The 23,473-nt window shown below is 35.0% G+C and overlaps 1 protein-coding gene across 3 annotated transcripts in view; it reads left to right on the top strand.

Moving 5' to 3' along the window:
• Positions 1-23,473, top strand: part of Strn3 (striatin 3) — an 82,715-nt gene that overhangs the window by 49,211 nt on the left and 10,031 nt on the right. Inside the window, exons 8-15 of one of the 3 annotated variants that reach the window (XM_075947492.1) lie at positions 346-456; positions 10,228-10,368; positions 14,359-14,492; positions 15,994-16,169; positions 16,328-16,375; positions 16,634-16,755; positions 20,961-21,128; positions 23,289-23,429. In XM_075947492.1, coding sequence (XP_075803607.1) covers positions 346-456; positions 10,228-10,368; positions 14,359-14,492; positions 15,994-16,169; positions 16,328-16,375; positions 16,634-16,755; positions 20,961-21,128; positions 23,289-23,429 — 1,041 coding nt within the window. The remainder of the gene's footprint in view (positions 1-345; positions 457-10,227; positions 10,369-14,358; positions 14,493-15,993; positions 16,170-16,327; positions 16,376-16,633; positions 16,756-20,960; positions 21,129-23,288; positions 23,430-23,473) is intronic. The other 2 variants (XM_075947493.1, XM_075947494.1) reach the window with 2 other exon arrangements.

A 23,473-nucleotide genomic window follows, 5' to 3' on the forward strand; every position in this document is an offset into this window, starting at 1 on the left:
GCTTATATGATGCTGGCTGAATACTTATTAACATTTTTCTAAAGATGCAGTGATCTTTTTTTTAATATTAGATTTCTAATGTTAGTCCAATGATAAAAGAATATTTCTCAAATTTGTGACACATAAAAATGAAGTATTGTTTACCTGTTACATATTAAATGCATAGGAACTTAAGGACATTTAGTTGAGTTGGGAACTACAAACTGAGACTGCACCTTTAAAGTGTCTTGAGTATATGCTATTACAATATCTTTATTATGATGATGTAAAGCTTAACAGTTTACTGCCAACAGCTTGCATTGCCAACTGCTGATTTTTTTTCTTTTAATAATATGCTGCATGTAGATAAAGATGACCTCTCCCCAACTGCTGAGGTTTGGGATGTAGACCAGGTACTAATAAGTAAACTGAAGGAACAGTACAAGAAGGAACGAAAGGGGAAGAAAGGGGTGAAGAGTAAGTGCAGATTATGACTATTATCAATTTTGTATGCTGATATTAAGAAAAAGGTTTTTTGATGAGATTTTATTTTTTGTTCATAAAGGGAGCAACCAACTTTAAACTTTGTCTGTTGTATAATTAAAATTTAGGTCAAGTAGAAACGTACTTTAAATATGTAAGATAAAGGTGAAAAGATTTTCAAAATTTAAAGATTTATCACATTAAAAGGAATATTGTCATTGGTATTCAAAATAATTGAAATTTGCTCAGAAGGGAGTACAAATACTATTTTCCACACATAGATATTTAAAGGTATTTCTACCCCATAACCAGCATTTATTTGTTTGGGGAACCTTAAGCACAGTGGGTAGGAAATGACTTCCCCTGGCTTTTGCTTTTTGGTTATAATCCAATGATGTTTTTTTTTCCCCACGTATTTTCTTGAATATACTACTCAGCAAAGGCCAGTGGTTCATAAAGTGGTGTGCTAATGAGGATTATTCTGTGCAGAGTTGGCTGTTTTTGAGTGCTGTCACTGTAGAACCTCTCAGAGAAGTAGCTTTGTATTTTGTGAATCACACTTCAGAGCCCCCAGGGAGAATCCTCATACTGGTGATACTGAAAGGAGAGACTTAGAATTTGTTTTGAAAAATTTTCATTTTGAATTGGCTGTAGACTTCTAGTCGAACTTTTATTTCTTTTACTGTATCAGGAGTCTTCACTGCTCTTGCAGGGGACCTGGTTCGGTACCCACATACAGGGCATCTAACAGCCAGCTACCGATTGAATCCCAGAGGGTTTGGTCCCCATTTCTGGCCTTAGCGGTACTGCTTCCACATATATACAAACATTAATGCATGCAGGAGAAATATCCATACACATAAAAATAAATAAATCTTGCCAGGCACAGTGACACATACCTTTAATCCCAGCACTCACAGTGGAGGCAGGCAGATCTCTCTGAGTTCAAGGCCTTCCTGATCTACCTGGGTAGCTCCAGGCCAGCCAAGATTGCATAGTGAAAACCTGTCTCAAATAAATAAAATAAAAACTAAAAAGAATAAAGTAATAAGAGTGTCAGGGAGAAAAATAGTATATAACAAAGATTGAGACAAAAAGACATTCTCCCTGTTCCCTTTTCTGGTGACAGACATGCTAGTTTATAAAATGGCAGGCCTATCAGAAACCACTTTTTCTTCGATAATGGAGTTCTTGAGTAATTTAATTTATTGTGGAGTTAACTAGAATTTTGAGAATTTCACCTGTTAGTTCCTTCCTCCTTCTTTTTTCCTCACTTCCCTCTCTCCAAATCTTTATGCTTGCTAGGCAAGCCAAGCACTTTATACTAAGTAACCTGCCAGTTTTCTTCTATAACTTTGTGCTAGCTTGTGTTAGTGCATGTGAATAAAAGGACAAGCTATTGTTAGGACAAATCAGACTGTGTTATGAATTACACAGCATTAAGAGGGGCTGTGTTGAGTTTTAGCATCATTTACCTCTACTGTGTGCATGTTGAGTATGAAAGCACTATTGCATGGTTGACTTCAGTTTACTCTTCTTTAATCCTAGTACTCGGGGGGGCAGAGGCAGGTGGATCTCTGTAAGTTCGAGGCCAGCCTGGTCTACAAGAGCTAGTTGCAGGACAACCAGAGCTACCCTGTCTTTAAAAAAAAAAACACAAAAAAACTAATAATTAAATAAATGAAATAGCTTGCTTAAAAAACCTAGAGGTTATTTTAATTTAATATAGGTTATTTTAATTTAATATAGAAGTATTCCCCCCCCCCCTTTTTTTTTTTACTGGTAAACGTATTTTCTAACCTTTCTTTTCTTCCTTCTTCTCTCCGTCCCACTATGTAGACCAGGCTAGCCTCAAATTCACAGAGATCTTCTTGCCTCTGCTTCTTGAGTGTATGTGCCTGTAATCCTAGCATTTAGAAGCCCCAAACAAGACCATTTTAAATTCAAGGCCAGCCTTGGCTAAAGACCAACTTAGCTACGTATATAGTGAGACTTTTTTATTTGTTTTGTTTAAAGGTTTTAAATATAAAGACAAAGTGAAATTTAACCATTACTGCTTGTCAGAAATTAACTGCATTTAAAATATTTGCATGTAACCATGTTTTCCTAAAATTTTGAAATAATTTTATGTATAAGTCTCTTATATTTTCCAACAATAATATCTGTCATATGTGTTTTATTAGCTTTTTGTTTTGCTGATATTTAGATATTATATACATTTTGACATAAAGTTGAGATTTTACAAGAGGTATTTTAACATAGATTTTATTTAAGTATGAGGATTTAAGAGGAACGGAGGTGCCCAGAAATAAAGGAGGATGTGCCCAAGAGGTTGGTTGGTTGTAGGCCTCCCTTAAGTGAGTTTTGTTTTGAGGCAAGGCCTCAATCTAGCCCAAGCTGCCATCAAACTTGTTTTTCTTTTGTCTCTGTATTCTTCAGTCTAGTGCTAAGATTATACATGTGTGCCACCTTCCCCATCTAGAGTGAAACCTTATGGGAGGTGAACTTTGGTTTTTTGACCATGTTGAGCACTGAACCTTAGGTTTTACACATGGAAATGCTTACTGCTGAGCTACATCCTTAGCCCTTAAAGTTTCTTAGTTTTAAAATCTAAATTTTTGGTGTTTGAACAATATTTCATTTCCGTGCATTTAGCCTGGTCTATTAGTTAAACTTTAAAGTTGTTTCTGATTTTTAAATATTTAAGTAAACATCAACTTTTAAGATTATCTATGTAAGGGGACATAGGAATTAGGCTTACAACAGAGGATGTTTTAGGAAATTAATAGAAATTACTTATCCATTTCGTTCATGGAATTATAAATTAAAAATCAATAAATTGAGAGTTCAGTAGGAATCTTTCTTGTAGATGAAATTTAAGGAAAAACAGTAGTGTCTTGGCTAGAGGATATTTCAAGACCCCAGTGAATACCCAGTTCTGCAGATTGTAGGTGTGTTTAAATATACAAGACCCCAGTGAATACCCAGTGCTGCAGATTGTAGGTGTGTTTAAATATACAAGACCCCAGTGAATACCCAGTGCTGCAGATTGTAGGTGTGTTTAAATATACACACATGTGTAGACACTTGCTGCTCAGCTTTCCATCGTGTGATAACATACATAAAATTCACAGTTTCAGAAAAGAACGAGGGATAGTGGCGAATACATGAGAATGAGAAAAACAATTTTTTATTCGTTTAAAAAATCTCAATTCCACCAGATGGTGGTGGTGCACGCCTTTAATCCCAGCACTTTAGAGACAAGAGGCAGGCAGATCTCTATGAGTTCAAGGCCAACCTGGCCTAGAGAGCAAGTGTCAGGACAGGCTCCAAAGCTACAAGTGAAACTCTATGTTGAAAAACTAAAACAAGCAAACAAACAAATAAATAAAAACCTCAATTTCAGCCTGACAGTGGTTGCCATGCCTTTAATACCAGCATTCCAGAAACAGAGGCAGGTGGACCTCTAATTTCCAAAACATCCAGGGCTATACAGTGAAACCCTGTCTACAAAACAAAACAAAAAAGGAAAATATATATATAAAAGGGCTGAAGAGATGGCTAAGGGGTTGAGAGCACTTCCAGATTTCTTCCAGAGTCCTGAGTTCAATTCCCAGCAACCACATGGTGACACACAACCATCTGTAATGATACTTGGCTTGGTGGCATCTTCTGGCCTGCAGGCATACATGAAGACAGAACATTATACATAGTGAATAAGTAAATCTTTTTTAAAAATCCTCAATTTTAAGAATTTTTCTAGCTTTTGACATTCTCTGTTTTTTATTTATTTTGCTGCATGCATTAGCTCAATAAAGCTGTGTAAATTGATCATGATTAAACATCACATAGTTTGTAGCATTTGAAGTGTTTTATACTTGCTTATTTCACATCCAAAATCTGGAAACTTTATTTAGAATATAAAAATCTCTTAAAGATTTCCTTTGTTCTTTGTCTTTAAACAGGAAGAGTGAAACTTCATTATTATTCCCCTTTAATATGAGAGTAATTCTTGCTGTCTTTATTCTTACAGCCACTTGTTATTCTTGTGCCACGTAAAATTTGTGTTGAATTGAGAACTGAGAATGTAATTCTGTTGGTGGAGCCTTGAGTTCTGTCCCCAGTACCACATAAAGCATACTGTGGTAGTGCTTGTTTGTATTCCCAGCTTTCGGGGGCGGGGAGACAAGATAGAAGTTCAGTGGCATAGAACGTTTTAGGCCAGCCTGGGCTCTATGAGATCTGCCTCATATTTTTTGCATCTTGAGACTCTACATCTATTTGCAATCTTGGTTATTTAATAGAACAACTTGTTTTACTTTTTCTAGTTAATCTCATGTATAGTAATATTAGAAATAAATTCAGGCTTGCAAAGAAAGAGATCACAACCATTGCCAGTAAAGTATCTGAAATAGCCAGCTTTACTCTTGGTCAAGAAGGCATTCTGAAGAACAGAACTCACCAAGACAGAAAGTATACTTGGTTTTTTATTCCAGCGCTAGTGGCAACTGTATTTTTTCCCAGTCAGCTGGGCTCCAGCTGAAGTCTTACTTAATTGACTAGGCTTTTAAGAACTGAGGCATAGTAAATGAAGTGGGGAAGGGGTTATCCTCTTTAATTGGAGAATATAGCAGAGCCTTTATATAAATTAAGATTAGAGGATTAGATTATAAATTAATATAAATTCAATTATAAATTAAGAATATAATATTAATTATAAATTAGAATATTTGCATAAAAGTCTTGCAAGGTGGGGGCAATAAAATGATTTTAATTCTTTGTCATAAGTTCATTTTATTATTTGTTTGTTTGTTTGTTTATTGGTTTTCCAAGGATGGGGTTTCTCAGTGTAGCCCTGGCTGTCCTAGAACTTGCTCTATAGACCAAGCAGGCCTCAAACTCAAAAGCTTGCCTGTTCCTAGCTTAAAAAAAATAAAGCAAGTGACAAGTTTTTATCTCATATTAGTTCCCCCAACACTGTGCCCCCATATCCCTTCTCATTTTCTTTGTTGTCTAGCTGGCTTTACCTTGGCTCCATCTCCCAGTCTACATCTGACGTCACAGTTTTAAACAGACCACTTAATCCTCTGCTCCCAGTTACTTCCTCCCACCTTTTCTTATTTTAGTCATTTTGTCTCATGTCAGAAAGATCCTCCCAGTCAGTGCACTTTTGAAAACCACAGTTTCACTTTGCCGTTCTGGTTATTGTAGTGTCACACTTATTTAATACAACTGTGTCATGTTGTGAAAAACACCTTGTTGTTGTTTGGTCTTTAATTAAAGGTAGGTAGCCTGAAGGACTCATTTCCTGAATGTTCCCCTAGCAGGTCAGGTCAGATTTTGAAGTTGAGCCCCACCAATGGTATGAGGCCGTATTAGCACCTTCCATCAGGAATAAAAGCTGGCTACTGAATGTTTCAATTTAGGTTCTTGGCACACACCCCCTCCAAAAAAAAACCCCTTTTGTTGAGATACTTTTGTTTCATTGCGTCTTTCTTTTGTATGACTGGAGAGGGAAGTTATTTATAACAATGTGAAAGGTTTATTTTAACTATAATGATAGTCAGAAAATAAAACTGTTTACCTCCTAGCCATTAGTTTTGCTGAAGAAAATGTTGATTAGCAAAGGACACATTTGAGACAATGACAGTGTATGTTTTAGACTTGATAAAAGTGCTGTGAAGGAAGTTTATGTGTGAGTGGATGGAAATGACAACAGACAGACAGTAAATAGGTCATGGTTTCCACCGTGCTGCAGTCTGTCAGGTCTGGAGTCACAGGTAGAGGTTTGTCTTTTATAATTCACAGTTGCTCCACCTCCTCTTCTCCCTCCTCTTTGAAACAGAGTCTCATAGCCCAGTCTGGCCTTGAACTCTTGATTCTCCTGTTTACATCTCTAGAGTGCTGGGTTTACAAGTATAAGCCAGTACACACAGAAAAATATTTTTCTTTTAAATTTCTGCAATAATTAAGAACTGAGGTTTTGTGTTTTTTTTTTTGTTTTTTTGTTTTTGAGATAGAGCTGTACTCACTGTGTAATCCAGGCTATCTGGACCAGGTTTATCTCAAACTCCCGATCCTTTTGCCTCAGCTTCTCGAGTACCAGAACTGCAGGTGTGTATCCTAAGCCTGACTCAGTTTGTGTTTTTGAGTAATTAGTGAGCCTTTATGCCTTTGAATTAGCATTAGGTACAATAGTCTCATAGTAATACTACTCCAATTTTATCATTATTGGTAATCATTTAAAATTGTGAAATTATTTAGCATCTTTGGTAGGCTTAGGATGAATATGAAGATGCATTTAAGTTTGCACTTGAAGGGATGAACATAGAGTCAGTGGCATGTACAAGCCCTTAGGTTCAGACAGTCCTCAGTACCTAACTAAATACACTGTTGAGTCTGAAATTGAAAGATTCTCTGCTTTGTAGAGCAAAGACTATGGTCTCTGGTTATGAAATCTGCTTTCATCTTTTGACAGCTTTTGAGAAACTAGTATTAGAGCAGAGAAGTTTCATCTTTTCCTAAACTTGGCACTGTGCTACTCAAAGACTAATGTTTAGCTGTAAGTATGTAAAAATAATATTAATTATGTAATATTGGATCGTAAATTTAAGCAGTGACTTGAATATTTATCTCTACTCACTTCTGTATCTCCAAGTCTACTTGTTGAGGAAATTATTTTTATATATTTTCTAACACAATAGCTTTAAATTTTTTGTTATTGTCTATCAAACAAAATTATTTATAAGATTATATTAGTGGAACTAGTTTTTAAGGCACACAGACACATAATAAGAGTTTATAGGGACAATCAAAATATTTGCAGAGGAAATAGATTTAGTTAGAAAAATGCATAGAATTTGAATAGGCCAATTACACTGTATGTACGTGTTGCATACATGCATGTGTGAATTTGAGGGGTCAGATATGATCAAATTTAGCAGCATGTAGTGTGTGTGTGTGTGTGTGAGAGAGAGAGAGAGAGAGAGAGAGAGAGAGAGAGAGAGAGAGAGAGAGAGAGAATTGGAGAGAACAGATATATATGGCTGAATTAGCTTTGTGCCTGTTTAGTAAGGAGGTGGCTTGTTTGGTTCCTAGCTGCCCGGCTAGCTTAGACCAGAAATAATCACACAGAAACTGTATTAATTAAATCACTGCTTGGTCCATTACCTCTAGCTTCTTATTGGCTAACTCTTACATATTAATTTAACCCGTCTCCATTAATCTGTGTATCACCACAAGGTCGTGGCCTACCAACAAAGTTTCATCATGTCTATCACCAGAGGTGGATCCATGGCGTCTCTCTGACTCAGCCTTCTTTTTCCTAGCATGCCATTTAGTCCCCCCCCCCCCCATCTAAGTTCTGTCCTATCAACAGGTCAAGGCAGTTTTTTTATTCATTAGCCAATAAATGCAACACACATAGAGACCTCCCACACCATGCCTGTGTGTGTTCTCTGTGCATGTGTGCGTATGAATTGGAGAGGACAAATATAACCAAATCTCTATGTGTGTGTGCGCGCGTGTGTGCGTGCATGTTTAAGAACTGGAGAGGGTAGATACGGCCAAATATAGCAGAGAGAGAGAGAGAGAGAGTGTGTGTGTGTGGGGGGGGGGGAATTGGAGGTGACCAAATATAGCAATATGCAGAGCAGAATAATTTTGTTGCACATTATGGAAAGTTAAGGGATTTATATGAAATATGTACAAGATTAAGTAGACAGTTTTAGCAATCTTGGTACAAGAAGTCGTAAGTGCCACTTGGCACTGCTGAGCAAGGAGGCAGTGGAGTAACTGATAATTTGGGAGCTGCAATTTAATGGGTAGCATTCAAATTTGACAGGAAGCAAATGTGACTTGAAAATTTAAAGAAAATTGAGTCTGCTACAATAAACCATAAAGATGAGAGGCTTGATTAGCAGTTAAAAGTTGAAATAAGATTAATATAAAAAAATTTAAAGGAAAATTCTTTTGTAAAAAATAACTGATTTTCCTCTTATTGTATAAATTGTAGGATTATCAAGATTTACTTGCAGAATTTTAGTTACTGAAACTAAATTAATATTGGTATTAATCATACAAATCAGAAAGTTTTGAAGAAGAGTTATGTATGAGAAAGAATATTTTTGTTTTCTTTGACATTGAATTTAGCTGGTTGGATATTTAATCAACCTTTTTTTTTTTTGTTAGGGAATTTATACCAGGTAGTTATGGCACACACCTTTAATCCCAGCACTTGGAAGGCAGAGGCAGGGGATCTCTGTGAGTTCAAGGCCAGCCTGGTTTACAGAGGTGTTCCAGGACAGGCTCCAAAAGCTACACAGAGAAAGCCTGTCTCAGGGAGTGTGTGTGTGAGAATTTATGATTGCTTTACTGGCAGAGGAAAAAATGCTCAGGTGATCCCGAGTTTCTCCTTTATAGTTCTTTTGGAAAATTCAAAGGATAGTGTTTATTACACACAATGGAAAAACTGAGTTTTGTGACCAGTTTTAGTTAGAAATTACTATAAAATGATGTGCAAAATTTCTCTTATATCCATTACATCTTGGCATTCAGTTGCTTCTCATTCTCATTATTTTCTCATATACAGATAAATGACATTTCATGTAGACTGATGCTCAAATACCTGCCAGGGATTTTAATCACAGAGAATCCTAATTTAGTTATTAGTTCATTAGTGTTCATGCTAGTGAATATAAAGTCATGATGTTTAACCTTGGATATATTCTAATTGCTTTTATCTTATGCTGATTATTTAAAATGCTTGTTTTCTAAATTGATTTTCTGACGTTTGGTTTTATTTCTCGAGACAGGGTTTCTCTGTGTAACAATACTGACTATTCTAGAACTCACTTTGTAGACCAGGCTGACCTGGAACTCATAGAGATCCGCCTTCCTCTGTCTCCAGAGTACTGGGGTCAAAGGTGTCTGCCACCACCGCCTGGCATATCACCTGACTTACTTAAACAAAGGCTTTCATACTATATGGCTCAAAATAACTAATTCTGCTATTTCTAAATTTATAGTTAAAGAATAACTGCCGAAGCTTTTGGGCTCTGACTTTTGTCTGAATTATCTGGGCAGTAGTTGAAATTAAACTTTAAATTTAAGGCCTATGACAGTGCTGACTTATTTCTATCATTACAAGATATTTAAAAAAAACTTCTGGAGAACTCAATTTCCAAATTTGGAAAAGGGAAGTTTTGAGGTAAACAATTCTAAGAAACAAATTTAACAAATTGGGTTGAATTGTCAATGACAAATTTTTATTAATATGATGGGAAAATATCCAAAAAACAGCAGGGAAAGTTAATTGTTTGTTGCACCCTTATAAAAGTCATTTTGTATGTATTTCTTTGACTTTTTAAGAACAGTTAATTTGAAAGGCCCATGTTTTGTTTTATGCACTAATAAACATTAGTTTTAAATACCAATAATTTCCATTGTTGTTATAGCATTTCTCTGTGGCTGAGTTTATAGACTCCAAGTTGAATAATAGAAGTTTTCCTTCTTTCTCCTCCTCCACAATATGTTTCAAATACAGTGTTTATGTTCTATCCAGTGTTCCACAAAGAGCCACAAAATATTGACTCTTCAACATATTTAAAAGTTTTCAGAGTATTTTGGAAAGTGGTATATAAAATGATAGCTTTAATAACTTGGAGTTTTTATTAGTCTGTTTTGTTAGTAAATTGCTTTACTAAGGCTGCCAGCAGTCAAGCGGTAGTTATTAAGTGCACCTCTACTGCTGACGTTAATTTACAGGGGTCAACAGGACAAAACTCTGCGACATGATCGCTGATCTGGGAGATGATGAGCTGCCCCACATCCCTTCAGGAGTCATTAATCAGTCTAGGTCAGCCTCTCCTAGAATGACTGATCATGAAGGTGCAAGAGCAGAGGAAGGTACAGCATTTAGCTATCATGTTTGTTTGTATTGCTGAGTTCCTTAACTCCATATACAAATATGCCATTGTGTAAAATGCTAAATATCATCCCACATGATCATTAGAGGCCTTGGGCAAGCTCAGGGATGAAATATGGCTTCCAGTTTTTTATATTTGTTTTTGTTTTCATGTTAGATGTAGCTGTTTCCATTGTAGGTCAGTTCATTGTGCCTTCCTTAAATCTAATTATAGTTTAAAAATCTAATATTAGGAAAAGAACAATTTCTAAAACTAAACTTTAAATAATATAGGTGAGGGAAGCTAATTCTTAGTAGTGTGGTTTAAATATAACAACTGTTAATAACCACCACTTAATAGAAGTGCTAGACAGTGTGTTGGTGATCTTACATACATATTATTCCTAAAAATAAATGTAACTGTTAATCATTCTAGAATAAGGAACATCATTCTGTAATTTTGTGTCTAGGATTCATGGCCTAGTAATAAGTTTTCTAAAGTCCGTCTAAACCAGAAGTACATAGAAAGTGAAAATACTACTTAAGCATTTTGAGACCGATTTTACGTAAAGATATATGGATTTAATTGACTAATTTATAATTCTGGGTGAAGATATACTTCTAAATAATCTCAGTTTTTAAACCAAATTACTTTAATATGATGTATATGTGATAACATTAACAATTTTACTTAGATTTATTTTATTTATGCTTATACTTCTTGCTCTATAAAGGGATTTGTTTGCCCGTCTCAAATTTTTATATACAGTTTGTTCTAATTTCTTACTAGATATTTTCCTTACAGCAAAACTGAACAATTTTTCCTCAATTTATGACTTCTTACCTTTTTCTTTAATTCATATTAAATTTTAAGGAAAGATTTTAAAAGATCTCTCAATAAAACTAATACAAAAGAATGGAAATTAAAATAATGATTTTTTTTTCTGTATTCATTTTCTATGTTCACTGAGCTTTTTACTTTTACTATTTTCTAAACTAGAGATACCAGCTCTAATATTTTTATTTTTGTCTTTTGGATCTTCTTTTTCCAAGTATTGTAGTACAGTTTACTAACATTTTAGACTGTAAAATTTGCAGTTTAAAGCAAAGTCAAATTAGTGATACAAACCCTTTTTAATGTTTCACACCATTTTAGGGGGAAAGCCCATAGGTTGATTCTACATAAAAGGTGATTTGGAGCTTTCTCTGTGTGTTTGTCAAGTGTTATGACTGTGTTTTTTGTTTTTAAAGAAAGTAAGTCACTAGTCACTTTCATAGTTGTGTGGGAAGGTGAATGGGCACCTTGAACTTCATTACATTTTAAAAGAGGGGCTCTTCCTAAAATTTGTCATTTAGAGATTGGAAAATTGCAATCTGGTTTATTTTTATGACAATTTTCATTTTGGTGCCAAATACTTGTTTTCTAGTGTCCTGACTTTTAAAAACTGTTGCTACTACAGACAAGATTATATTTCATATTTACACTGGCATGATTAGAATCAGTCATTGGCCACTATGTTGTTTAGGTTTGATAGAGTTGTAAGAAAGGGCCCGGGTTGTGTCTCAGCATCACAGTACCTGTCTAACCATGTGCCAGGACCTGGGTACAGCCCTGCAGAACGCATGCAGAGGCACGCTGGAAGAAAAAGGAAGAGTTGATATGTGAGCTACAAAGTTTCCTTGTTCACGCTGTCTATCAGAAGAATTTATTACAGGACTTTTAAAAAGGACCATCTTAAAAATATACTATTTTATAGGCTCTAAAATTCTCACAAAAGACAATTCTGCTTAATAAAAATTTCTGTCATTAAGATAAAGTTTATGCTGTTGGTTCTACCACTTGGGAGGTAGAGAGGCAGGAGGATCTTTGTGAGTTAGAAGCTATCCTGGTCTACATAGCAAGTTCCAGGATGGTCAGGTCTATATAGAAAGACCCTATTTAAAAACTCATTTAATAATTTTATTTTAAATTGTTGATTATATTTTATGCTGTGTTATTGCTGTGGGTAATTTTTATTAACCTAAAATAATATGCAAAATATATATTAATTCTTCCAGCAGAGATATAAGAGCAAAAAAGTAAAGATTTACTGTGATTACTGTATGCTCCAGTGAGGGGTGATAGGGAAAGCAGAAATAATAGCTTAAAAGATTTTGCGTATATACTTACGTGAACAAATATTAAAAGTAATATAGCTTGCTAGATGTGAACATATGTGTATCTATAGAGAAAAGGTACATAGATATAGCTTATGTGATTAACTTTAGAAATGAGTATAATATTTTTTGAAAAATAAGCCAGCTAAAGTTGTTGGGCCACTTCTCTTTTTATGCCTGGAAGTTGGTCAATGATTGATCAGAAATAATCCCACAAAAAGTATTTGTAATGAAATGAGTTGATTGGTGATGGTAAAGCTATTTTATTAGACTTCTAAATTTGTGTTAATGATTATTTGTATAATTGCTACTGGAAGGAGTTGTAGAATTTTATCTTAAATTGTTTAAAAACAAATTATGAACTTAAATTTTTAGACTGGTAAAAATTATAAAGTAAAATTTACTTGCTGACTTTCTTGGGATTTTTAAACTATTGATCTTATAGTTCTTAGCTGCTTTTTGTATTATCAGTAACTATGTACTAACATTGATAGACGCGATCAGAACTATGTATTGTTCAGATTCAAGTACAACCATTGAATGATGGCTTGGTTATCATAGTAACTGTCATAATCATTTTTTAATGTGTGGTATACTTACCATCTCACACATACATTGTATATATTTTATGAAGGGTTTTTAAATTAGAGTAGTTGCTGAATTACACCTTTGTTTAAGGGATCACTTGAATCAAATTACACCGAATAAAATAAAGAAAATTCTAAATTAAAAATGAATTTTACTTTGGTAATAGTATATATCAATTGTATGAGTTATTTTCAGTATTATTAGTGAATCAGTATTAGTGTATTTCAGTATGCCTGTTTCCTGTATGTATTAAATACATGCCATTTTGTAAGAATTTTCCATAATTTATTAGCCTGAGTTTTTGAATAATTTTTAAAAATTGGTTCATAATTTTAAATATTTAGGTTCTTTTGTAATTAGTGTTTCCTTTTTGCCATCTTAATGCTACTATTTTGATTGCAAAGCACATGCTTAAAATTATTTTGGATGGTTGCTTACACTTTAACCTATCTAGTTATAGTTATTCAAATGATTGCACTTTCATTCCAACTGCATTGTCAGTGTAGAAAGCTGTATGCACGAGACACAGGTGAGGCAGCTCAGTGAAGAGATGCGATCCTTTCAGTTTTTATTGATACTCACGCAGCCATGCTGATTGGAAACCTAAAGTCTGAAGTTAACATAAATTAGTTTTTTTAAACTTTAGCAACATCATAATATATAAAAGAGGACATTAAAATGAAGCCATAGGAAAGTTTTAAAATTGGAAGGCATTTCTTTTAGGATACTATCATCAACTACTAGTAGAGCCATCTTTTACTAGACCATCTTGGTACTAATGGAAAGGCTGTGTCTCAGAGTGTCTGGAAGTATCATATCTAAGTGCTCCTTCACTTCTTTAGAAAGCAAAGGGACTTCATAGTAACTTATGCACTTAAATAAATCTACTTTGAGGTTGGTAGACATCTGTTCCCTATATAAGTGGCTGAAATCTGATGATTTAATAAAAAATTGTCCTGTTAAAATTTACGGAGGTAGTAAGGGATCTAAATAGACAAAATGTTTATGTTCTGCCTCCACTCTGGGTTGATGTGCAGTGTTTATTCAGTCTGGAAGATAATCATTACTTTGTTGTTTTAGCACATTTATTTCTACTCAGTAGTAGGATTTTCTTTTTGTGTGTGGAAGTGGGAAGTAGAATTCATAATATTGCTGAATTTTTGACTGTTTCGTGCTTAAATTCCCCACAATATTGTATTGTACTGTATGATTTTTCAGCATTTAAGAAGCGGTTTTGTTCTTTATAGCTGAACCAATAACGTTTCCATCTGGAGGAGGCAAGTCATTTATTATGGGTTCTGATGATGTTTTGTTAAGTGTACTGGGCCTTGGAGACCTTGCAGACTTGACGGTAACAAATGATGCAGACTATAGTTATGATGTAAGTGCAGTTTTATTTTTAATTTTTTAATGATTTAATAGAAGGCTCCTTATTCTTTGGAATCATTTATAACAGAATTAATGTCAAGGTGCATGGAAAAGATAAGTTTAAGTGTGCAGATGTGTTGATTTGAAATAACGTGTAATTTTGCTTTAAAATTTTTTCTTTGTGGTGTTTAAATCTTTCTTAGTAATTTTGGTGGATTGGGTAGGAGTTTAGGGTTATTACCTTAAAATACTGGTTTTTAATACTTAATTTACTGATTGATAAATACATCTTCAGTAGTTAACTTATTTACTGAATTGAAGCCATATTTTATGCTAACAAATAGACATTAGAGAAATTAGGTTTTTCCATCAGGATTAATCTTGAAAGCCATGTTTTGTTTTTTTGAAAGCTCTTTTTTTGTCAGTCACAACCAAGTTAGCTTGTATCATTTCCTGAATGTTTAGCTTCTCTTGAGGGCTAGAAAAAGGAGATGGGAAGAATTGTGTTAGTATTAGACTAGCGTTGATTAAATATTTTCCAAGCATAAACACTCATTAGAGAGTTAACTATATTTTAGATATTTTTGTATTTTACCTTAGTTTTTCAGCAGATTTTTCAGCAAAAACATTTTAAAAATTAGACTTAAGTTAGGATGTTTTTTTAAAGATAACTGCCTTGGTGGGGTAGATTATTCTTACTAATAATTTTAAAGCATATTTGCAACTAAATTGGTAAACTTTTAGCTGCTTTAGAACTGGTGTATCTTTACTGATGTAGAAATAAAAGGGAAATATTAAGTTTTATTAATATCAAAAATTAGGAAAAGTGCTCACCTAGGATGCCCAAAGCCCTGGGTTTGATCCCCAACACCACATAATATTGGCAGGGCAGCTCATGCCTGTAATCCTAGCATTTGGGAGACAGGCCAGAAGGATCAGAAATTCACGGTACTTAGTGAGTTCAAGGACAGCAAGGGCGACACAAAATTCAATCTTTCAAGGAAATTAAGAAAAGATTTAGGAAAATAGTCATAAAGAGATTTTAGTTCATTGTTTTAAAACTTAAGTCCCTTAACTTTCTGCCTTGGAATTGTTCACATACTTGTCAATTTCCTAAATGGAAACTATTGTGTTCATTGTACCCTTGAATAGCTGGTAATTTTTATATCCCTGTTTTGCTTTCTTGTAAATCCTTATGGCAGTGGCAGTTTCCTGTTCTCACCTGACTTTGATAGGAGTGGTAGAATTCATTCATTCATTCATTTATTTGATGGCTAGATGAAAACAGATTAAGGAATTCTTTGACCTGGATATTTGAAAATTTAACAAAATTATTTTTCTGAATTCTTACATAAAGATTGACTTGTTGTGAATTTTAAGGTCATTAAAATAGCCCCTGGATATTTTAGTGAGTCAGTTTTATATGTTTTAAACACACCAAAAAGAAAACAAAAAGTCCACGTGCTTACCAGTTTATTACTTTTACCTGTAAATAGTACACTTTTTTATTTTAGTTGCCGGCCAACAAAGATGCCTTTCGAAAGACTTGGAACCCCAAGTATACACTACGTAGTCATTTTGATGGAGTCAGAGCATTAGCTTTTCATCCTGTAGAACCTGTGCTGGTTACTGCCTCTGAGGACCACACCCTGAAACTTTGGAATTTGCAAAAGACAGTTCCTGCCAAAAAGCAAGTATTTTAATATTGATTGCTTTTTCCTTCTAATTTTGTTCATAGGGATAATTCTTCTTTATTATCCTGTGTCTTTAGTACATCTGCAGTATCAACCAGTGATTCATGATGATTTAATGTGTTCTCTTCCCCTGTTCTTTTTCTCCCTCTTTTAGGAGTGCCTCTTTAGACGTAGAGCCTATCTACACATTTAGGGGTCACATGTAAGTTTTTTTGAAATAGTACTTAATGAGCAACTCCAATTACTGTTTATAGTTAGTACTCTCAACCTCATTTACTCAATACTTGATGTTAGAGAAGACATATTAGTTGAATTTGATTAATTATATTTAAATATGACCTATTAGTACTTTTCAGTTGTATGTTTTGTTTAGATACCACATAAATGAATAGATGAAGGGGGTAGGGGTTTGAGTTTCGTAGAATTTATAAGTAATTTTCCCTCTCTCTTTCTGTAATAGTGGCCCTGTTCTTTCATTAGCTATTAGTTCTAATGGAGAACAGTGTTTTAGTGGTGGTATTGATGCAACCATTCAGTGGTGGAATATGCCTAGTCCTAATGTGGATCCCTATGATACATATGGTAAGTAAAGAGGCACAATGGGTCTTTTTAGTGAATAGAGCTTTCTATGGGACAATGGTCTGTACCCTGTCACTTGTATTTTAAATAAATGCTGATTGGCCAGTATCAGGCAGGAAGTATAGGCGAGGTGACTAGGCAGGAAGTAGAGGCGGGGCAACAAGAATTCTGGGAAGAGGGAAGTTTCAGTCTACAGTCTTCAATCAGACAGAGAGGAAGCCAGACACAGAGCAAGCAAGATGTGACTGCCTTGCCGAAAAAGGTTCCAGGCCATGTGGCTAATATAGACAAGAATTATGGGTGAATATAAGTTATAAGAGTTAATAAGAAGCCTGAGATACTAGGCCAACCCGTTTATGATTAATGTAGAACCTCCGTGTGTTTATTTGGGAATAACTGCTATGGGACTTGGTGGGTCAGAAACCCCCCCATCAACAAGAGCTGACAGAATTCTGTAGTTCAAATGTTATTACAAAGTTGTTCAGACATAATTTGTTTATTGTACTTGCTAGAAAGTTTATTTAAAAAGATAGATATTGGTGTTGGAGAAATAGCTCAGGGGTTAAGAGACTCAATTCCCAACATCTACATGGCAGCTCAAAACTGTCTATAACTCCAGTTCCAGGCGATCTGCCACCCTCACACAAATATACATGTAGTATATATGCACACATATATACTAATGCACATAAAAATAAATAATTTTTTTTGGAAAAAACTAATCATGCCATGAATATTTTATTGTTTGAATTAGTGCTTTATTGTATCTAAAACATTCATTAAATATTAATTTCAGTTAACAAAAAGAAGAGGGTAAAGTTATTGAAGTAACACATTTTTATTTTTTTTATTTTTTGGTTTTTCAAGACAGGGTTTCTCTGTGGTTTTGGAGCCTGTCCTGGAACTAGCTCTTGTAGACCAGGCTCTCCTCGAACTCCCAGAGATCCGCCTGCCTCTGCCTCCCGAGTGCACATTTTTAAACTTAAGAGACAGTATGTATGCTCCTTAAGTGGAAGACAACAGAAACAATAGGGATAGAATGGTCAAGGTATAATTGATTACATCTTCATGGAGGGCCAAAATTTTTTAATTTCAAAATGAAAAGCAAAATACTGATTTTTTAAATAAATGACACTTGGAGAAACTTGATTAAAAACTTAAATTTTTACATGTTCAAATACATTAGGTAGGCATTGTTCATAATGACTATAAAAAACAAAACAAATGTTTGACCTTTGTTATTGTTGGCTAACACATGCTTAGTGCCCACATGCTGTAATGTAAGGCATAATGGTAAGTACTTCGTTCAGAGAAATTAGATGAGAGGTCAGGAGTGCTGTCTGTCTTTAACAATGGCATTCAAGCTAAAAGTTGAAAGTCAAGTTATAAAAGTTCTAAGTCCAAAGAGACTTGAAAGGGATTGATGGCAGCTGCAGCCAAAGGTAAAAATTAGGAGTTACCTAGGAAACAAGAGGTGGCTAAGATAAGAATGGCTAGGAAGTAGGCTTAGTGTTGCAGGGATAGCTTGGGAATTAAATGTACTTGCTGTTCTTGCCAAAGACCCAGACTCAATGTCTAGCACCCACTTAATGAATCACAACCATCCATAACCTATGTTCTAGGGGGCCCTTTTAGGACCTCCATGGGTACCAGCCCACATGAAGTATACATAAATACATATATACAAAACACTCATACATGTAATATAAATATTTTTTAAAGAAATAGGTTTAACATATATATTGGTTAAATACAGTAATATATAGTGGTTTATTGATAGGTTGTGTTATTCTTGGTTTAATTGTGTTTGAAAAGGAAGTTTTATTGATATAATTGCGTTGGACTATAACTCACTCTGTAGACCAATCTGGCCTCAGACTCACAGAGATCTGCCTGCCTTCCCAAGGCAGCTAAAATTGGTTGTTTTAAGGTATTGTTGGTTTTTACTGTGTGCTCAGGATTGTGCGGATATTGCCATGTTGTAATTTCAGAACATTTTCATCACCAATCTAGAGCTCTGACTTTGTCTGCTGATGACTGTGTAGATAGTAACACTCACTGAAACAGGGATAGAGTACAAGAGAGAATGACTATGAATGAGATTATTAAGACATGGGTGCGTATGAATGAATATCAATGATGATAACCTGAGACTTAAGTCTTCACTAAACCTGACATTATCTAGAGGAAGGAGGACATTGAGAATGGATTAATGGATGCATACCTAAAGAAGAAAATCATTTTGAGAAAGAAACAGCTCACGGAGATTTTTGACAGATAGCTGGAGGTTAGATGCTTGAGTATTGACCTCCGAGAGAACCACTTTAACATTTCAAGTCAGATTTTATGAATGAAAAGCAATATTGAAACCAGAAAGAATAAATGCTTTGTATTATCAAAGAAAAACATTTACTGGGTTTGGTAGAATTGTGGTCACTGCTGATTTTAGCATGAGGTGTGGTAATGGAGTGATTTGACGACCACATAAAAAGACAGTTTAGTTTTCAACAGTTTTACAGAAGGTGGTGGTAGGGATAATGTTTTTATTGTTGAGGTTCAAAGAGTCTGCCTGCATACTTCTTTTTTAAAATTAAATTTTAATTTGTGAATACTAATGATTCAAAGGCAAAGAATTTGTCTAGTGAAAGTGTGTATAGATAAGAAAGTAAGTTTGGCTGAGTTTTAGAATGCACCTGGTAGGTTTCTCCTTAATAGGAAGGACAACTTTTTACTTGTATCTGGAAACAAATAGGGTTTAAATTTATTTTATTTGTATTTGTATGTGCACATCTGTGTATGTATATATTATCCATGTGTGCCATGCAGTGCACCTGTGGAGGTTAGAGACAATGTCTGGGAGTCTGTTACTGGGCTCCTTGTGGCGAGTGCCATGGAAGCAAGACACTGTTTGAAGTTGACATTGTTTGAAGTTGGGTACAGGATGCAAGAGGGGTCCCTTTTGAATGCTGTGTTTTCTTTGTATTGTGTATGTCATAGTCATTCACAATAAAGGAAAGTTGGGAACTGTGAGGCTGAAGGAGATGGTGATAAATAGGAAGAGTTAAGTGGAAATAGAGGATGACCTAATATGATACTTGTTTAGCTCTCAGATCTCCCATCAGTTGATAAATGGTCAAATAAGATGTGCTAGCACCAAACTGGAATGTTACTAGGCAATAAAAAGAACGGAAGTAGTACTCTAGAAACTTTAACACAGAAGATCCCAGTCTGTAGATTCTGTTCATACAATGTGTTCAGAAAATAGCTTTGTTTGCACAAGCCCACTGGATCTGTGGTCACTTAGAACTTTAGAAAACTAAAGAAAAGTGGAAAGGAAGGTGGCTAGCAAGTAATTAAGTATCCTGAAAGTGACGCACACCCTTCATCCCAGCACTCGGGAGGCAGAGGCAGGGGATCTCTGGTCTACAGAGCAGGTTCCAGTACAGACAGGGTTACACAGAGAAGTACCTTTTCAAAAACTAAAGTAAATAAATAGACAGATAATTAATTAAGTAAAAATTAAAATATCCTGAAAGTCAGTACAGTGAGAGTTGTGAACACACCATTGCTGTGCCATTTAAGTGAGTAGTGCAGGTCTGTAAATTGTAGCTCAATATGGCTGATTTTTTTTTGTACTGTATAGAAATTGTGAATGTGTTAGTATTAGTGTTAGTATTCTTGGAATAAATGATAACAATTACCCATAATTCAGTACTTAGAAATAGTCACTGTTTGTGCTTTGGTTTGTCATCTTGTGGGTTTTTTTTTTTGTTTGTTTGTTTGTTTTGTTTTTTCGAGACAGGGTTTCTCTGTGGCTTTGGAGCCTGTCCTGGCACTAGCTCTTGTAGACCAGGCTGGTCTCATCTTGTGGTTTTTATGTTTTGTTTTGCCTTTTGAGACAAGGTCTTACTATCTAGTCCTGATTGGCCTTGGACTCTATGTAGACCAAGCTGGCCTACAAAACACACAGATCTGCTTCCCAGGTGCTGGGGAAAAAGGCATGCACCATCATGCCTGGCTTTACATACATACTTTCTTTCTTTCTTTCTTTCTTTCTTTCTTTCTTTCTTTCTTTCTTTCTTTCTTTCTTTCTTTCTCGTTCGTTCATTCATTCATTCATTCATTCATTCATTCATTCATTCATTTATAAGTTACCTATTCGCCAGACTTCTTCCAAGTAATGTTTTGTTTTGTTTGTTTCTTCACAGAGTCAAATGTTCTAGCTGGCACTTTAGTTGCTCATACAGATGCAGTCTGGGGTCTTGCCTATAGTGGCATAAAAAATCAGTTACTGTCTTGTTCAGCAGATGGCACTGTTAGGTTATGGAAACCCCAAGAAAAATTGCCATGTATTTGCACTTACAATGGAGACAAGGGTAAGTCAAATTTGCCTCTTCAAGAGCAGTGGTGGTGGTTGTTGTTTGGGTTTTTTTTTTTTGTTTTATTTTTTTGGTTTTTTTAGCTTTATCACTTCTTTATGTTTCTCATGTATGTGCATGTGATTGCAGGTGCTCATAAAGGCAGGATTGTAGGATCCTTTGGAGTTATATACAGGCAGTGTGAGATACCTGACAGGTGCTGGGGAGAGAAGTCTGAGTAGCAAGCATTCTTAATTGCTATGCCCAAAGAGTCTTTACAAAAAGACACACACACTGTATATTGCACATGTATGTGTGTATAGACGGGCAAGGATAGAGTACTACTGGCAGGAGTCTGTTCTCTCTACCGTGTGGTTTGTAGGTATGGAGCTAGTGAAAAGGGCCTCCTCTGCCTGCTGTGCATCTTGCTTTCCTGAAAAGAACATTTGTTTAAAAAAAAACTAGAAAATAAAAAAGTTAAAGCAATTGTTTATTGATCCAAAGAGAAATGATAAAGAATTTTATAAAACTTGCCATCATTTTACTTTTTTACTGTTTTACTGCGAGTGCTTGGTAGATGTCAGCGAAGCTCAGTGCTTTTTGGCCTTTTTCATATCATATTTTATTTTTAAAAAATAAGCATACTTGCATCTAACAGTAAGGTAAACAAATGGTACTACTTACAGGGGCTATAGGAGACAAGGACAGCCACCCTTACGGACTGATGGGATATAGTCTTGAATACACTTGCCTAAACACTTTGTGTGCCATGGCTGAGAACATAGGTGTGTGTGTGCAGGGTGGGACCCCCTTAATGAGAAGCACAAATGGGATTGCTTTCATGATTTCAAAAACATTTTAAACAAATAGAATATTTTTGTATTTATTTTATGTGGAGAGTAGAGGACAACTTGAGGCAATCTACTCTGTCCTATTCTGAGTCTTGGGGAACAAACTCAGATTGTCAGTCAGGCTTGACTGCAGGCATCCTTACCCGCTGAGCCATCTTGCCAGCCTGGAAATTTTTTTATTATAGAAAGATTTAATCACCTTTACTTTTTGAAGATGCTTGTGTATGTCTTTACAATACTGTCAGTCTTATAGTCTGAGTCTGAGTTTTTCAAATTACCTTTTTTTTTTTTTTTTGGTTTTTTGAGACAGGGTTTTTCTGTGGTTTTGGAGCCTGTCCTGGAACTAGTTCTTGTAGACCAGGCTGGCCTTGAACTCACAGAGATCCGCCTGCCTCTGCCTCCCAAGTGCTGGGATTAAAGGCGTGCGCCACCACCGCCCGGCTTCAAATTACCTTTTTCATCAGAATTTTGATTTGAACTTAAATATATATTGTTTTAAGACATCTTAGGTGAGTAGAATATGTTTAATTTTATCTTTTTTGTATTTTGGGATATCTATGATATTTCAAATACCCGGACCTTAAGAAGTAAAAATTAGATACTTCTTGCTTCATCCAGACTTGTAATTACTGGACTCCAGATTTTACTTACTTGCTATTTGAATTTAATGTGTTAAGGAAGAGAATTGCTGCATGTTCCGCTTGGGACACTGTTATGCCAGTGCATTTCATAGGCCAAGAATCTACTTTATTATTATTATTTTTTTTTTAGAGAGGGTCTCACTGAGTGGCCTTTGCTGGCGTGGAATGCACAAAGATCCTTCTGTCTCTACCTTTGTAGTGCTGGAGTTAAAGGTGCGCTCCATTTTAATAGATCCAGATTTTTGGCTTGTATTAACTCTTTGGCAAAACTTAATATTTGTCAAGAGTCTTCCAGGAGAATGATACAGGAGAATTCCAGGTTTCAGTTTGTTTTGGTGTTTTTGTTTATCTCATTGTTTTTTGTTTCCATTTTTCCTAAGAAAATTGGCAAATAGTTTAAATGAACAGGTTTTTTTCATTACCTTAAAAGAAAGTATATAGCAAAATAGGGGTTACGCCATGTTAGACGAATAATTTGTATATGTCTCTCTTTTAGTTATATTTTTTAATGTCAAATAGAATACTATAAGTAAAAAGTTTTTAAATATAAAAAGTTTTTAAATAACTGAGAATTATTGCTTACCACCTTAACATACTGCTTTCTCTTTCATTATTGATATAATTTCAAAATTTTGTGTGTATGTGTACAGATAAATACATATGAATCTATTTTGGGCTCCTTACAGAACGTGGAATACCTACATCAGTTGACTTTATTGGCTGTGATCCAGCTCATATGGTAACCTCTTTCAACACTGGTAGTGCAGTAATTTATGATTTAGAAACATCACAGTCATTGGTGATGCTTTCCTCACAGGTAGATTCTGGTAAGTTTTCGTGGATTTCTTTGAAATTTCTGTAAAAACGTTAC

Source organism: Microtus pennsylvanicus, chromosome 14, assembly GCF_037038515.1.
Source record: "Microtus pennsylvanicus isolate mMicPen1 chromosome 14, mMicPen1.hap1, whole genome shotgun sequence".
NCBI classification, from domain to species: domain Eukaryota; kingdom Metazoa; phylum Chordata; class Mammalia; order Rodentia; family Cricetidae; genus Microtus; species Microtus pennsylvanicus.